This window comes from Lagenorhynchus albirostris, chromosome 3, assembly GCF_949774975.1.
Source record: "Lagenorhynchus albirostris chromosome 3, mLagAlb1.1, whole genome shotgun sequence".
Lineage (NCBI taxonomy): Eukaryota > Metazoa > Chordata > Mammalia > Artiodactyla > Delphinidae > Lagenorhynchus > Lagenorhynchus albirostris.
The window spans coordinates 72,487,995-72,502,508 of NC_083097.1; the positions used below are offsets into that span (position 1 = coordinate 72,487,995).

At 39.9% G+C, this 14,514-nt stretch overlaps 1 protein-coding gene across 1 annotated transcript in view; it reads left to right on the forward strand.

Moving 5' to 3' along the window:
- Positions 1-14,514, forward strand: part of ADGRV1 (adhesion G protein-coupled receptor V1) — a 564,972-nt gene that overhangs the window by 217,082 nt on the left and 333,376 nt on the right. Inside the window, exons 72-76 of the mRNA XM_060146321.1 lie at positions 2,016-2,489; positions 5,482-5,625; positions 8,068-8,242; positions 8,900-9,035; positions 10,501-11,537. Coding sequence (XP_060002304.1) covers positions 2,016-2,489; positions 5,482-5,625; positions 8,068-8,242; positions 8,900-9,035; positions 10,501-11,537 — 1,966 coding nt within the window. The remainder of the gene's footprint in view (positions 1-2,015; positions 2,490-5,481; positions 5,626-8,067; positions 8,243-8,899; positions 9,036-10,500; positions 11,538-14,514) is intronic.

Here is a 14,514-nt window from a genome sequence, read left to right on the forward strand (position 1 = left end):
TGTTTCTGGTGGACCAGTGTCCTGAACTTGGCTCTCCCACCTCAGAGGTACAGCCCCGAAACCTGGCCAGAGCACCAAGACCCTGTCATCCACATGGCTCAGAATAAAAGGGAGAAAAAAAGAAAGAAAAGAATAAAATAAAGTTATTAAAGTAAACAATAATTATTAAAAATAAAAAAAATGTTTATCAAGTAATTTTAAAAAAAGGAAGGAAGGAAGAAAGAAAGAGCAACCAAACCAAAAGAAAAATCCACCAATGATAACAAGCACTAACTGTACTAAAAAAAAAAAAAGAAAAAAAACGGACCGACAGAACCCTAGGACAAATGGTAAAAGCAAAGCTATACAGACAAAAATCACACACAGAAGCATACACATACACACTCTCAAAAAGAGAAAAAGGACTTTAGTTGCCCCCAAAGTCCACCTCCTCAATTTGGGATGATTCGTTGTCTATTCAGGTATTCTGCAGCTGCAGGGTACATCAAGTTGACTGTGGAGATTTAATCCGCTGCTACTGAGGCTGCTGGGAGAAATTTCCCTTTCTCTTCCTTTGTTCACACAGCTCCTGGGGTTCAGTTTTGGATTTAGCCCTGCCTCTGTGTGTAGGTCGCCTGAGGGCGTCTGTTCTTCGCCCAGACGGGACGAGGTTAAAGGAGCAGCTGATTCGGGGGCTCTGGCTCACTCAGGCCGGGGGAGGGAGGGGTACGGGTACGGGGCGAGCCTGTGGCGGCAGAGGCCGGCGTGACGTTGCACCCGCCTGAGGCGCGCAGTGTGTTCTCCCGGGGAATTTGTCCCTGGGTCCCGGGACCCTGGCAGTGGCGGGCTGCACAGGCTCCCGGCAGGGGAGGTGTGGATAGTGACCTGTGCTCGCACACAGGCTTCTTGGTGGCTGCAGCAGCAGCCTTAGCGTCTCCTGCCGCTGTCTGGGGTCTACACTGATAGCCGTGGCTCGCACCTGTCCCTGGAGCTCCTTTAGGTAGCGCTCTTAATCCCCTTTCCTCGTGCACCAGGAAACAAAGAGGCAAGGAAAAGTCCATTGCCTCTTCGGCAGGTCCAGGCTTTTTCCTGGACTCCCTCCCGGCTAGCTGTGGTGCACTAACCCCTTCAGGCTGTGTTCACGCAGCCAACCCCAGTCCTCTCCCTGGGATCTGACCTCTGAAGCCCAAGCCTCAGCTCCCAGACCTCGCCCGCCCTGGTGGGTGAGCAGACAAGCCTCTCAGGCTGGTGAGTGCTGGTCGGCACCGATCCTCTGTGCGGGAATCTCTCCGCTTTGCCCTCTGCACCCCTGTTGCTGTGCTCTCCTCCACGGCACCAAAGCTTCCCCCCTCCGCCTGCAAAGGGGTTTCCTAATGTGTGGAAACCTTTCCTCCTTCACAGCTCCCTCCCACTGGTGCAGGTCCCGTCCCTATCCTTTTGTCTATGTTTATTCTTTTTTCTTTTGCCCTACCCAGGTATGTGGGGAGTTTCTTGCCTTTTGGGAGGTCTGAGGTCTTCTGCCAGCATTCAGCAGGTGTTCTGTAGGAGTTGTTCTACACGTAGATGTATTTCTGATGTATTTGTGGGGAGGAAGGTGATCTCCACGTCTTACTCTTCCGCCATCTGGAAGCTCCTCCTCGATATTCTCTTTTTATTAAAAACAAACAAAAACAAATTCCAATGTGAATGTCAGATTATCTACTTACTTTTTACCTTCAAATATTGTCTGTGGTTAACTATTGAATGTATTTGTGGTACTGGTATTTTAAAGTTAACTTGTTTATCTTTTCAAATTATGTTATTTTAGAAGCAGGTGAAATGAAATTTTATAATCCTGTCTTGCAAATTGCATACAACAGCCTGAAAGAGTTAAGATACTTTCTAAATTACCTAACTACTTGGAAAGTTTCACTTGGAATATAATGAGGCACACTTAATTTTTTTTGTATATAGTAGAGGAAAACTAATTTAAAGGATTTTTGATTCAGTATACTGAATTGTATAACTTTGTTGGGGTTTTTTTCCTTTTATTTTAGGTTTACTGGGAATTAAGCAGTGAGTTTGATATTACTGGAGACTTTCTGTCTACAAAAGGATTTTTCACCATTGCTGATGGAGAAAGTGAGGCCAGCTTTGATGTTAACTTGCTACCAGATGATGTACCTGAGATAGAGGAAGTTTATGTGATTCAGCTTGTTTCTGTAAAGGGAGGAGCAGAACTGGATCCAGAAAAATGCATCACACGGTTCTCTGTTTCTGCAAATGATGACCCACATGGGGTATTTGCCCTGTATTCAGATCACCAGTCAATACTTATTAGGCAGAACCTTAGTAGATTCATCCAAATTAATGTAACCCGGCTTGCTGGAACATTTGGAGATGTGAGTGTTGGATATCGAATATCATCTGATCCTAAGAAGCAGTCTGTTGTTACTGAAGATGCAGAGAGGCAGCTGGTGGTCAAAGATGGCACCAGATATAAAGTGGACACAGTGCCAGTCAAGAGTCAGGTTTGTAGCATTTCTTTAATTTCCTGATCATTCCAATAAAACTCCTTCAGGAAAGCCCTAGTTAATCTCATGATCAGTTTAAAGTTTATTCTGATATTTAAATGGAACCATGAAAAATACCTTAGAAACTGCATACTAATTATTGGATAATACATATACTGAAGTATTTTCAGATTATAAGTAAATAAGTATATTCTTATTTGGAGATAAAATATTTTTGTCTAGATAGTAGCAGGCACTTATTTAGTACTTCAGAGTTCCAGAAATTGTTCCAAGTGCTACACACACACACACACACACACACACACACACACACACACACACACACACACACACACACACACACACTCTGGATGCTTGTTGAAGGGAAGATACTTGTAGACTTCCTAGGACAGCAGACTGTTCTGCCGACATATCAGGTGAGAGTGCTAGGAATACATGGATTTTCTGTGGGTCAAATAGATACCTAGCAGTCTTTCTCAGTGTGATCCACAGAAAGTGATGGGAGCAACTGTTTTCATCCTCCCAAGAAGATAACTAGTATCATTCCATATGCATGGCAGAGAAGTTAATTTATTTCATGCATGAGATGCATTATAGCTGTGAGGATTAATTATCTCATGGTTGAGAAAGTCTGTACCAGAGGACACTTTTAGATTATCTCCTGTGGTGGTACCTGGGACATTTTGAAGGATGGTAGTCCTCTTGTCATTTTACTTTGAAAACTTACTGGTATAGTTGATAAAGATACTTAGCTTTCTTAATACCTGTTTGAATTATCTATGGATTTCTTAATATCTGTTTTGAAGCTCTATTATTTTTATGATTTCTGTCAATTTTCAATAAAGAGTAACAAAAGTTTACTAGCTTACCCATATATGAAAGCTTCCTCTTATTTGTTTACTTTAACATCTTTCATTAGTGTATTTAAATTTGCATGGGTTCCTTCTGTCTCTTACATTCCACTATGTGTGGTGTAGACTGCACATAGATTATTATGTGAGTTAGACTTCCAAGGTGACTATTTAGGGCAACATGTGACATGCGCATAAACTGAGGGGAGGATTTTTCCAGCGGTCCCTTTCTCCCCTCACACCCTGGGTGTAATGCATTGCTCTTTAAAGTTTGGGATGTTAGTTACAGGTTACATATAGATCTACCTGATCTACCGCCCTGATAAAAGTTAGGACTTCGGACAGGTCCGCCACAGAGAAGGACCTTCAAGTGGGTCTTGGGACAGAATGAGTTTCCATTAGGCTCTGAAAACTAGAAGACTCTTGATGTTGGTTTAACATGAGGACCAGGGAGTGAACAGTTACCTCACCTGGGTAACAACAGGCTTCTCAGATGAAGTACTCACTGATGGTAAGAATCATTGGCACGATAAAGAAACAAGTCTGTGTTTAAAAGAATTTAAGTTAGAATGCAAGATAAGATTATATTCACGGCTGTCATTCAGATATTTATTGAGCACTTGCTATGTGTCAGTCATTGTGAGAAGCACAGCAGCTACAGTGATCACAAAGACATAATCTCCGTTGTCAGGTTGCTCCCTGTCTAGTGCAGGAGAAGGCCCTTGAACAGCCAATTATAAAAGCAAGCAGATAAGCAGTGTTCAAGATGCACACAGGATATTATGGGGCTGTAAACTCCATTTGTGCCCACAGCCATCAAGAATGATGGGAAATATGTAGAATAGTATTGGTGATGCAGTCTTGGATCAGGGACATGGAAGGGCAAAACAGAACACCCTCAACTCCTAAAAACCTTCAAGGTCGTTTTCAAATTAGTCTACCCGCTTTTCTTCTGTAGGCAAACCAGCGTTTCTCCAAATCCATCATTACTCGTGTTCAACTTTAATGTTTAATTACTGCACCTTGGGGACCTGCCACACTCCATAAGTCTGTGTGCTGCACGGGCCCATGAACAGAAGAGTTGGGTAGGAAGGCACAAATGCCTGGGAGCTTTGAGCTGACATCTGGCCGTTCATTCTTTAGGAAATAGGGACAAAAAAAAATCCTTAGCTGCCCAGCCAGTGAACTGCATGGGGAAGGGGCACACCCTTCAAGGAGAGGAGGGAGGCACATGATTGAAGTCAGGACACCATGATTTATTTCTGTTTCCTCAGCACTTGATCTATGCTTCATGTTCACTGAATGTGATTTTGAAAAGATGAAGGTTGATTGAATGAATAAAACATCTGTTCCCCTCATGTTGCACATTTGAAACCACTATAGTACATATTTTACACATTTCAGAGTGTGTTTTGTGTTTTAAGTACATTACATTTAAAAGAACAGACTTCATAGAAATAGTTATTTGTACATTCAATAAAGATGTACAGAGTTGTTAGTAATATTCCAGGTTACGGGGGCTTATCCATTATCAGTAACAAGGTTTCTATGGAAAAATGTATTATATCAATAAGTGTTAAAAAAATCTTTTAAAGTAATACCAGGTTTTAAATTCAGGATTTCCCTATTTTGTTGGATTCTAAAACTTTGAAAATTGGTAGTCTAATAAATGGTGTTAGTAGTCTTTATTTGTCCCAAGTATTCAAATAATCAGTACACCTAAATCATTATCTGTTTTAAGTAACTGTCATTAGAGCTGTTAGTTTCTACACAATGAAAAGGGAGAAAGTGAGTTTTGCTGGTTTTAGGAGCTGACACTGTTCACCAGTGAGCTCTTTCCATTCCTGTGGCACGTGATTCTATCACTAATACTACTTCTGAGATTCTCATCATTCTTCAGGTCATTTGGGCACACAGAGAGTATTTGCAGATTTGTGTTTTTTTAATACTGTATGGCTCTCAGTGTTAGCGTCAAAGTCTTCCTGCTGGTGCTTTGTTTTGTAACATGGGGGAAAGGCATATACTGATGAAACTGATACAAAAGGAGGAAATGCTAATGACTCATTTCAATTGTCAGTATTTTTCTTTGAAAATTATTTTTTACTATTAAAAAAGTCATTGATACTGTTTGTATATAGGTCTTCCTACCCCTGGGCTCTAATTTCACCTTGCAACTGGTGACTGTGATGCTTGTTGGTGGAAGTTTCTATGACATGCCAAGAATTCTCCAGGAAGCAAAATCTGCTGTCCTTCCAGTCCCTGAGAAAGCTGCTAATTCTCAGGTAATTGGCCCTGGGTGTGGTACTACCCCGGAACCACTAGAGGGCAGCTCTTATAGGAAGGACTAAGATTCTTAGAATTTCTTAAGATTCACTATTTCCTTAAATCTAAGTAATCCTATGAATATCAAAGTAGACACTGTGGATACACTGTATGAAAATAATTTGTCAGTTTTCAACATTAGATAGAAAACTATATCACCTTTCTGGAGTTTTAGAAAGTTTCTGTCTTGTAGAATGTAAGGTGTAGAATTTTTTAATTAATTAATTAATTAATTTTTGGCTGCATTGGGTCTTCATTGTTGCACGCGGGCTTTCTCTAGCTGCGGTGAGGGGGGGCTGCTCTTCGTTGCGGTGTGTGGGCTCTAGGCGCTGGAGCTTCAGTAGTTGTGGCTTACGAGCTCTAGAGCACAGACTCAGTAGTTGTGGCGCATGGGCTTAGTTGCTCTGCGGCATGTGGGATCTTCCCAGACCAGGGCTCGAACTCATGTCCCCTGCCTTGGCAGGCGGATTCTTAACCACTGCGCCATCAGGGAAGTCCTAGAGTTTTTAAAATAACAGTCATCTAGAGTCAAAACTTCAGGTTTTTTCTTGAAAATGAATATTTAACATTGAGATATTTTATGCTAAATAATTAAAATTAGAATGAAACCTCAGTTCATATTTCAGACTTTCTCATTTACTAAGATTGTAAATATTTAACTTGTGAGGCTCTTTTTACTGTGGCAAGTTTGTTCTGATATAGGTTAATGCTAGTGGTGCACCTAAGTATTTGAACCTTCTACCTGAATTCATTTTAGGGAAGATTGTTCCCTAATCACTTTAAATTCACATGAGAACAAAGAATACCTTGAGGGCTTTGCTTCCTGTGTAGGCCAATTCTGTCAATATAGGAACAAGACAGGGCTCCTGTCTCTGGCTACGATAATGTGTGTATTTTATAAACCATAATAAGGGATAAGCATGCATCCTACTCCTTCAGGTGGGAGTTCCTTCAGTCCCTTGACCAGAATGTGGAATCTGTGCAGGAGGGGCAGGAGTGTGGGCAGATCTGGCCACCAGCTTGTGTAACAGGGTCTCTGGCCATTAAGGGGATGCTCTCCAGTTACTCCCACCTGGGCTGCTTCTCCCCAGGGAATGAATTTGCTTTGCTCCCTAAAGTGGAATCCACCAGCATTAAAATTAACTGAGAGGAATTGTCTTCTTTCTGCACCTCCTCTTTTCAAGAAGGAAAGAGGGTATAGAATTTAATGCTTTGACATTTTGTTACCTTCTTTTTGTTCACAGGTTGTTATAACAAAGATCCCTTTCAACCTGAATCCTTCGTTTGGTGTAGTAAACTATTTTCTTCTCCTTCTTCATGCATGTTGTCACAATATTATGTCACATCAAAGGGCCAGATCAGGGCCAGTCATGGAGTATTCCTGTCCTTGGTGTATCCTCTGTACTCCTTACCAGTATTTGTATGTGGGGTGTGTGTGTGTGTGTGTGTGTGTGATGTGCCTAGGACACTTTCAAACAGCCTCTAGCCATTTGGCAAGCATGAGCTCAGATATGCCAAAGATTTTGGCAGTTGCTAACCAGAAGCTTCACTGTAATAAGGAATCTAGGCGGGTGTCAAATTGAAGTTGTTGTTTTTTCTTTTCTGTGGCTTCAGAAGCTGTCCTGTGGCTCCTCTCACACTTTCTGCTCCTCTCCATTCCAATTTAAAATGGGGAGAATGAGTCTTAATATAGAACTGTTGATTCTATGGTATTCCAAATTTATAGATATTGGGACCAAAGAGGTAAACTGAGTTGTCTAAATAACAATGTGAAGCCAGGAATCTGGTTTTATTCTTATTCTTTGACCAGAACTTATTTCATCTATGAATCCCAGGGTACCCTGGGAAGGTTGCCCTGAAAACCAGATCTTACTTGGTGTGGATGAAAAAGATTGTTATTTTAAAAAAATCTTTGAGGGTTTCTGATCCTCAAAAAAAAGATATTGTATTGAATCAAAGAGCTGAAAAGAACCTTAATAGAAAATCTAGTTCATGGTACTCACTTTATAAATAAAGAATTTATTATTATACCTTAGAAAGAAGTCAGATTTCAGTTCTAGACAAATTAGGTTCTATAAAGACCCGTCAACAAATCATATTAAAATGCCATGTTTAATCTTTCCTTTCATTTAACCATAATTACCATTATATTTTTAGATATGGTTAATTCAGGGGTTTACATTTTGATAAAAAAATAAAGCTGTAAACTATAATCAGCATTATAAAATAGAATAAATTTTCAAATTTCACATGTCATTTCTTAACTACTACTCTTTAATTGACTATATTTTAGAACAGGAAATATACTGTGTAAACAAAGAGAAAGTTGACTTTTAACCCACTCTTCAGAAAACAACAACCTTTAGAGAGAAATAAAATGTTCTAAGCATGTTTTTCCTCAGGTTGGATTTGAGTCTACTGCTTTTCCACTCCTGGACATCACCGCTGGAACAAGCCAAGTTGTGATTTCTAGGAGAGGCACGTATGGCTCTCTCAAGGTTTCCTGGGCGGCTGGATATGTTCCTGGGTTAAAAATCCCCGAATTCGTTGTTGTTGGCAATATGACCCCCAAAGTGGGTGAGTTGTGGCTTTTCTAGGATTTTCCCTATAGAACATGGAAATGTGTAATTGGCCACTAATTTTCCTGAATCCTCTTTACTCTGGACAGTGAGCTATTTGCCTCCTAATACAGTCCTCTCAGATTTAAGTGATCAGAATTTCACAGGCTGCTTGGTGAGAATGAGAGGAACTTTATTCGTTCAAATGGAAAACTTCATACCTCACCTGGAAATAATGGTCACTAAGCAGACTACTCTGTTTATACCTGAGGAGTTAGTTCTAAAAACCTAATGTGGCCCATACGATAATCAAAAAAGACACACCTTTATATCCATTTACATGTTCATCTGAATATTTCTGACAGTTGAGCAGCTGTTATTTCATCTACTTTATTTTTAGTTATACCATAAGCTCTGTGAGGATCAGTGAGGTGCAAAAGTTAGGTGGTTTGACCTCTACCTTGTAAAGGAGGCATGATTAAAGGCAAGGTGTGTGTGGTCTACGGAGCTTCCTCTATTTACACTCCCTCCCCCACTGACTTTTTAAATGTTTTACCTTTTGTAGACTGTCATAGAATTTTGGAAAAGGAAAGATTTCACTCTATTTTTAAGAGTTGAATCCCAATTTAAGAACTCAGAAATGAAACCCAGCTTCCCTTTTCATGTTCCCTGTCAGGGAGTCTTTCATTTTCCCATGGAGAAGAAAGTAAAAGAGTCTTGCTGTGGACATTTCCTAGCCCTGGTCGGCCAGAGGCCTTTGTCATTCACCTCTCAGGAGTGCAGAGCAGTGCCCCTGGTGGGGCTCAGCTTCGGTAAGACCAACTTGATTTTCAGCCAAGAAAGTCTCTGAGGAATAAGCTGGAATTTACCTGTTGAAACAAAAAAAAGACACAAGGATCTCTCTCCTTGAAGCAGAGGCGAAAACGGTTTTAGTGTAGAGCAATATATGGCCTGCATTGCCAAAGATGCCACCACCCACTGCTTGCTTGAAGAGCGTTTCTCATGACCTCTCACTCAAGAATGTTGGCCTGAGGTGACACCTCCAAAAAGAACCATGATGGCAAAGCCACCTTTTTTTTTTTTTTTTGAAAATGCATTTATTCAGGGACACACATGGTTTAAAATACTCCTTCTACAGGGAGAATTCCAACCTGGGTCTGGCAGCTTTCCATGGTTTTGGTTGGGTGAACAGTGTTATTTCAAGAACAGTCCTATGAACTGCTGAGTTGGGGTTCAAGTTGCTGAATTCAGGAGGAAAGGAAATTCTGATTCCCCTTCAGTCCAGGAGCCAAGAGACTGAAAGCCACAGGAGTCTAACTTAAAATGGCAAAGCCACTATTTTTAAAGGAAACTGTCTTCTGAAAGGTAGCCAAAAATACCTGATTTCTCCAAGAGATAAAGAATAAGAATAAGAAATCACAGTAGGATAATAATGTGACTTGAACTAGTAGTTCTTTTGAGTTTAATTTATATCAGTATATTTGCAGATAAATATGTCCTGGTCAAAAGCAATTGACTTTTCTCATACGTGAGATGGATTTGATCAGAACAACAGAGGACTGATCTTAGAGCCAGACCCTGGGTTTAATCCTGGCTGTGTCACTTACTTTCTGTGTGACTTTGGGAAAGTTACTTGATCTTTCTGTTCTTTAGTTTACTTATTTGGAAACTGGGAAAAATGTGTGGGCAAAACCAGTGTGTGTTCAAGTGTGTTTGTATACATATTTATGTATAGGAGATATTGGTTGGAATCCAATATGGCTTTTGATTATACATATGCCATTCAAAAAGTGTTTGGACACAACGTATTTTAGCTTAAAAAATTCACATACCTTTAACAATAACAATAATAGCTAACAGTTTTTTTTATTTCTTATTTTTAAATTTATTTTATTGAAGTATAGTTGATTTACAATGTTGTGTTAATTTCTACTGTACAGCAAAGTGATTCAGGCTAACAGTTTTATAGTGCTTACCCTAGGCCAGGCATTGCCCGCCTCCTCTCTCCATATATATACATATACATATATATATAGATATAGATATAGATATAGATATAGACCTTGTTAGGTCCTATCACCTGTGCAGTTCCTGTTCTTATCTTTCTTGTGCTCTGGTATATTCATCAATAAGTAAATAGGGTTTTATGGAATTTGAAAGGGCATGTCATTTTTAAGATGTCCTCATGAGCAGTATCTTAAGTGTGTGAAAGATGAATCTCTATAGTGGTATTCCTATTTTTCATCAGTTCTCTCATGGTTTAATTTTTTTTTCCAGATCAGGTCTCACCGTTGCTGAAATTGAACCAATGGGAGTCTTTCAATTTTCCCCTAGTTCAAGAAATATCATAGTGTCAGAGGATACACAGATGATCAGATTACATGTACAAAGACTGTTTGGGTTCCACGGGGATCTTATTGAAGTTTCCTATCAGACAACTGCAGGAATGGCAAAGCCCCTGGAAGACTTTGAGCCTGTTCAGAATGGGGGGCTGCTTTTCCAAAAATTCCATGCTGAGGTTGATTTTGAAATAACTATTATTGATGATGAGCTTCCTGAGATAGAAGAAATTTTTTACATTAATCTAACTTCAGTAGAAATTAAAGGATCACAAAAATTTGATGCTAATCAGAGACCTCGCCTGAATCTAGATTTCAGTGTGGCAGTGATCACAATATTGGATAATGATGACCTGGCAGGAATGGATGTTTCTTTCCCCAAGACAACTGTGGCTATAGCAACGGACACAGCTCTTCCTCTAAAAACTGACTCCTCTACCACACACCCTGACACAACCAAGATAACTGCCGAAGTGGTTGCGACTGGTACGTCTGCTATGTCTGAGAAGCCTGATGTGCTCACTGTAACTGCAGATGTTTCCCCTCATGGAACATTTAGTCTTGGGCCATCTGTTGTTTATGTCGAAGAAGAAATGAAGAATGGCACGTTTAACGCTGCAGAAGTTCTTGTCCGAAGAACTGGTGGGTCTACTGGCGATGTCAGTGTAACAGTTAAGACTTTTGGTGAAAGATCTGCTCAGAAGGAACCAAATGCATTGCCCTTTCCTGACATCCATGGGATTTCCAACCTAAGATGGGCAACTGAAGAAGAAGATTTTGAAGAGCAAACTCTTATCCTTACATTTGTAGATGGAGAAAGAGAACGTAAAATATTTGTTCAAATTTTGGATGATGATGAGCCTGAGGGACAAGAATTCTTCTACGTGTTTCTCACAGACCCACAAGGGGGAGCACAGATTGTGAAGGGAAAGGATGACAGTGGGTTTGCAGCTTTTGCCATGATCATCATTACAGGTATATATTTGGAGTGATGGAGTTAAAAATGTACTTTTGTGATACAGAATTTGTAATAAGATCATTCTATCTTTAATTTAAGAAGGGGAATTACTTGACTCACCCATAGTGAATCATTAAAATTTTGTTTTCCTATGGCATGAACCCATAATATAAACTCATGATGTTGTTCGGAGGTGCCAGGCTAGAGTTTAATGGACTGTAAATGTCACTTAGCTCAGAGCCAGCTAAACAATTACACAATTTATAAATCTGTACTTTCACAATAAAGGGAAAACCTTAAAAATACTTAAGTTCATGTACTTCTTCTGAAATATATTTAATCACCCAAACATGATTGCCTGTCCTGTTTTGAAACCTCATTCTGAATTTCCCAACCACTTTCATTAATCTATCCCAGAGTCTAAGATTTCATTGTCAGAAAATTCTTTATATCTGTTGGGAAATATATTAAAACTGTTTCCTTTTGTTCTGCTTTTGAACCAGTGCAGTTTATATAAGTTTTGGACTATTGGGGAGGTGTGTGCATATATAGAGTTCCTCATGCATGTTATAAAATTTTTTGGTGATAATTTGCAGTTTTCCTCTGAAATCATACTATATTTCTTTAAGTGGCTTAGCTCAGCTTGTCAGTACCTTACTGTAATTAGAGTATTGACAAGGCTGTCTCATGATTCTTACCTACTCCACTCTTTCATACAAACAGTTATGAGTTTTACACAGTGTTTTAGAGTTTCAGATAACACTATGGTAAAACATAGTAAAAAGAAAATTAAAAGTTATGAAGCCTATATTTTGACCCAGCTCAACCATTAATTGAGGAATTAATAAATCATTTAGTGTTTATGCTTTGTTTTTTATAAAAGGAAATATTTAGAATAAACATGTTTATGATCCCCTTTTAGGATTTGGTGCTTCCTAGAATTTTATTTATTTTAGCCATTCAGTTATAATTCAGTCATAATTTTACAATCGTGTAACTTTTATACCCAGCATCATCTCATTTATGCTACCCTGCAAATTTACACCAATTAGAACTGTCATTTATTCCTATTCCTTCAGTTTATTGAATATTGTAAAGTCAAATTCTGTTCTCCAAATTACTGATTTTGATTCACATTAGCTTAATGCCATCTATATATTTCTATTAAAATTGTTTTGGCACTCAACAGCCTCCTCCCCCATTCCATGAAATAGATATTTTATTACATTTATTTGAATAAGACCAGAGCTGACAAAGTATTTAGCAATTAGTTTGACAGAGGCACAGACCAATCACAATGGTTGCTGGAGGCTTTTTGCTGTCCCAAACATTACCCCATTAGTTACTGGATCACAGGGAGATCTCATACTGGTTAGGCTGGTGACAGAGGGTTCTCTGGGGGCTCAAGACAGCAGCTGTATTCCAACTGGAATGGAAGTGCTCCTCAGTTCAGTTTGGCATACCAACGCATACCAATATGGCGTGCTGATACTATATCAATATGGCGTACCAGTGCCTACCCATGCATCAGCTCTGAGCCTAACTCACCAGGCAAATTCCCATTTATCAGCTCTGAGCCTAACTTACCAGTCACTCAGTTGAGCCTCGATGAAGTTCTCTAATGAGAACTTCCCTACCTAACACATGGCATCATACATACTTGGCAAATGATTGGCTCCTCTTAGCGTCACATGATGTAATTCACCAGCACTTTTGCATGTCGTGTACCCTAAGTTCCCTTACTCTGTCTGTGAATGTTCCTATCATTTTCTCCTCACCTGGCTTTTTAAAAAAAATATTTTATTTTACTTTATTTTATTTTATTTTTTTGGCTGCATTGGGTCTTCGTTGCTGTGGGCTTTCTCTAGTTGTGGCGAGCAGGGGCTACTCTTCATGGCGGTGCATGGGCTTCTCGTTGAGGTGACTTCTCTTGTTGCAGAGCACGGGCTCTAGGCGTGTGGGCTTCAGTAGTTGCGGTGTGTGGGTTCAGTAGTTGTGGCACACTGGCTTAGTTGCTCCACGGCATGTGGGATCTTCCCGGGCCAGGGATCGAGCCTGTGTCCCTTGCATTGGCAGGCGGACTCTTAACCACTGTGCCACCAGGGAAGTCCCTCCTCACCTGGCTTTTTATTTTAACATAGTATTTCTGTTTTAACTCTATCATTAATTTTGCTGATTCCTCTTATTTTTATTTGTCTTACCTTTAATCTTCATAATCTCACATTTAGATTTTAGAACAAACTTTCAAGATAAATCAGGGGAAAATAGTTTATTTTGTTTTGTTTTTGATCATTGGCACATTAGAAGTTTTGATTCATCTTACTAGAAATTTGACATCAACCTCATTATTGTAGATGTGGCAAGGGAAGTATTATACTCATTAGAACCATGCTAGTTGCTATTGCATTGAAAAAGAAAACGAAGGTTCTGCCTGTGGGAAGCTTATAATCTATTATTAACTGAGAGACCAAATTCCCATTAAAAGTGACAAGAAAACAGTTGCTGCTGAAGAAAAAAAAGTTGAGGTCTGGTTCTGACGCAGGGCTAAGAAGCGATTGTAGTGATTAATTGGTGAGGATGAGGATGGGCATCTGGCTGAGACAAAACACACATGAGGCACCAGGATAAAAGTCGTCCATCACCTCCACGTCCCTAAGCCATGGGCTCCACATTTGCTCACACTTCAGACCTGCAAAATATGGGCTGGTAACCACCAGCTTTCCCCTTTCGGGACAGTTCAGTGGTTTTCTGTTTCCTTACAGAAGTTCTGTCTACTTGGAATCTCAGGAGTCAGGTTTCAGGGTGAGGGGTACGAATGGTTTTTGAGGCTGATTGATTTGGATCATTGCTTTTAGGATCACTTTGCAAAACTGAGTCATTGAGAAAAAGAAAGCAGCAGGAACTGTTTATTGGTATTTCTCTCGTCTGAGAAGCTAGTTTACCTTTTGGCAAGGATTTGGAGTGACTATTTCAGTGTAGTGTGGGCCCTAGGTT